The sequence below is a fragment of the Terrapene carolina genome, unplaced genomic scaffold, assembly GCF_002925995.2.
Source record: "Terrapene carolina triunguis isolate 2854851 unplaced genomic scaffold, T_m_triunguis-2.0 Scaffold35416, whole genome shotgun sequence".
NCBI lineage: Eukaryota > Metazoa > Chordata > Testudines > Emydidae > Terrapene > Terrapene triunguis.
The window spans coordinates 1-1,221 of NW_020699767.1; the positions used below are offsets into that span (position 1 = coordinate 1).

Genomic DNA, 1,221 nt, shown 5'->3' on the forward strand with positions numbered 1-1,221 from the left:
AGAGGAAAACCATCTCCTTTGATGGCTGCATAGCACAGCTGTTTGTGAGCCATTTCTTTGGGTGCACTGAAATCTTCCTCCTCACAGTGATGGCGTACGATCGTTACATTGCAATCTGCAAACCCCTCCATTACACAACCATCATGACTGCGTGTGTTTGTGGCTCCCTTGTGATGGCTTCATGGGTGGGTGGCTTTGTGCATTCCATAGTTCAGACTCTCCTGATCATCCAGTTACCCTTCTGTGGGCCCAACGAGATTGACCACTATTTCTGCGATGTGCACCCTTTGCTGAAACTGGCTTGCGCTGATACTTACCTTGTTGGCGTCATGGTCATTGCCAATACCGGGATGATTTCCCTGACCTGTTTTGTTGTGCTGGTTGTGTCCTATGTCATCATCTTAGTTTCCTTGAGAACTCGCTCCTCCGAAGGTCGTCGCAAAGCTCTTTCCACCTGTGCCTCCCATATTGCTGTAGTGATTATATTTTTCGGGCCATGTATCTTCATGTATTTAAGACCTTCCACCACCTTCTCGGAGGATAAGATGGTCACCGTGTTCTACACCATTATCACTCCGGTGCTGAATCCCTTGATCTACACCCTGCGCAATAAGGAGGTGAAAAATGCCATGAGAAAATTAGGGAGCAGAAAAGTGACTTTAGGGGTGAAATGAAAAATGTGATGTGTGGAATGATGGTAGTTCTGCCAAGTAACGCTATTCAGCAGGAATTTTAGAGAAAAGAGATTTTAATATCACAGGTGTTCCGTTTTTCTGTGAAAATTCCCAATGATTTTCTCTGAATCCTGCTATGTGTAGCCTATAGGATTAACCTGCTTGCTTATATATATATATTTTTTCTTTTAGTTTAAGTATTTGGTTTATTGTACTAGGTTTATAGATTTATATTAAAGAAAGTTTGGATGTAATGCAAGAGACCTACAGCCCATATCCTGTATGTTAAGCTAAGGCAAAGTTAGCACATCTATTTTAGGACCTTTTACCCAGAAAGCAAAGTTGATCTACATCTTGTTACCTAAATAGCTAAGACCTTTTATCTGGACCAATAGACAATGGCGAATGGCATAGGGGTTTTTTCAATTTGTACCCACAGACTTAACAGGTACACCACAAGGAAAGAACTGAAATGACTAAAGAACAGAAATAATATATGTGTGTAGGTACATGTCATCCATACACACATACATACTAGCCTATGGAG

The 1,221-nt window shown here is 41.6% G+C and overlaps 1 protein-coding gene across 1 annotated transcript; it reads left to right on the forward strand.

The window, feature by feature from the left end:
* Window positions 1-5: 5 nt before the first annotated feature.
* LOC113405396 (olfactory receptor 4S2-like) lies at window positions 6-674 on the forward strand (the record flags this gene model as incomplete). The annotated part of the gene is made up of 1 exon (XM_026646583.1): window positions 6-674. A coding segment is annotated over one exon (669 nt), but the record flags the coding sequence as incomplete, so codon positions are not given.
* Between the last annotated feature and the right edge of the window lie 547 nt (window positions 675-1,221).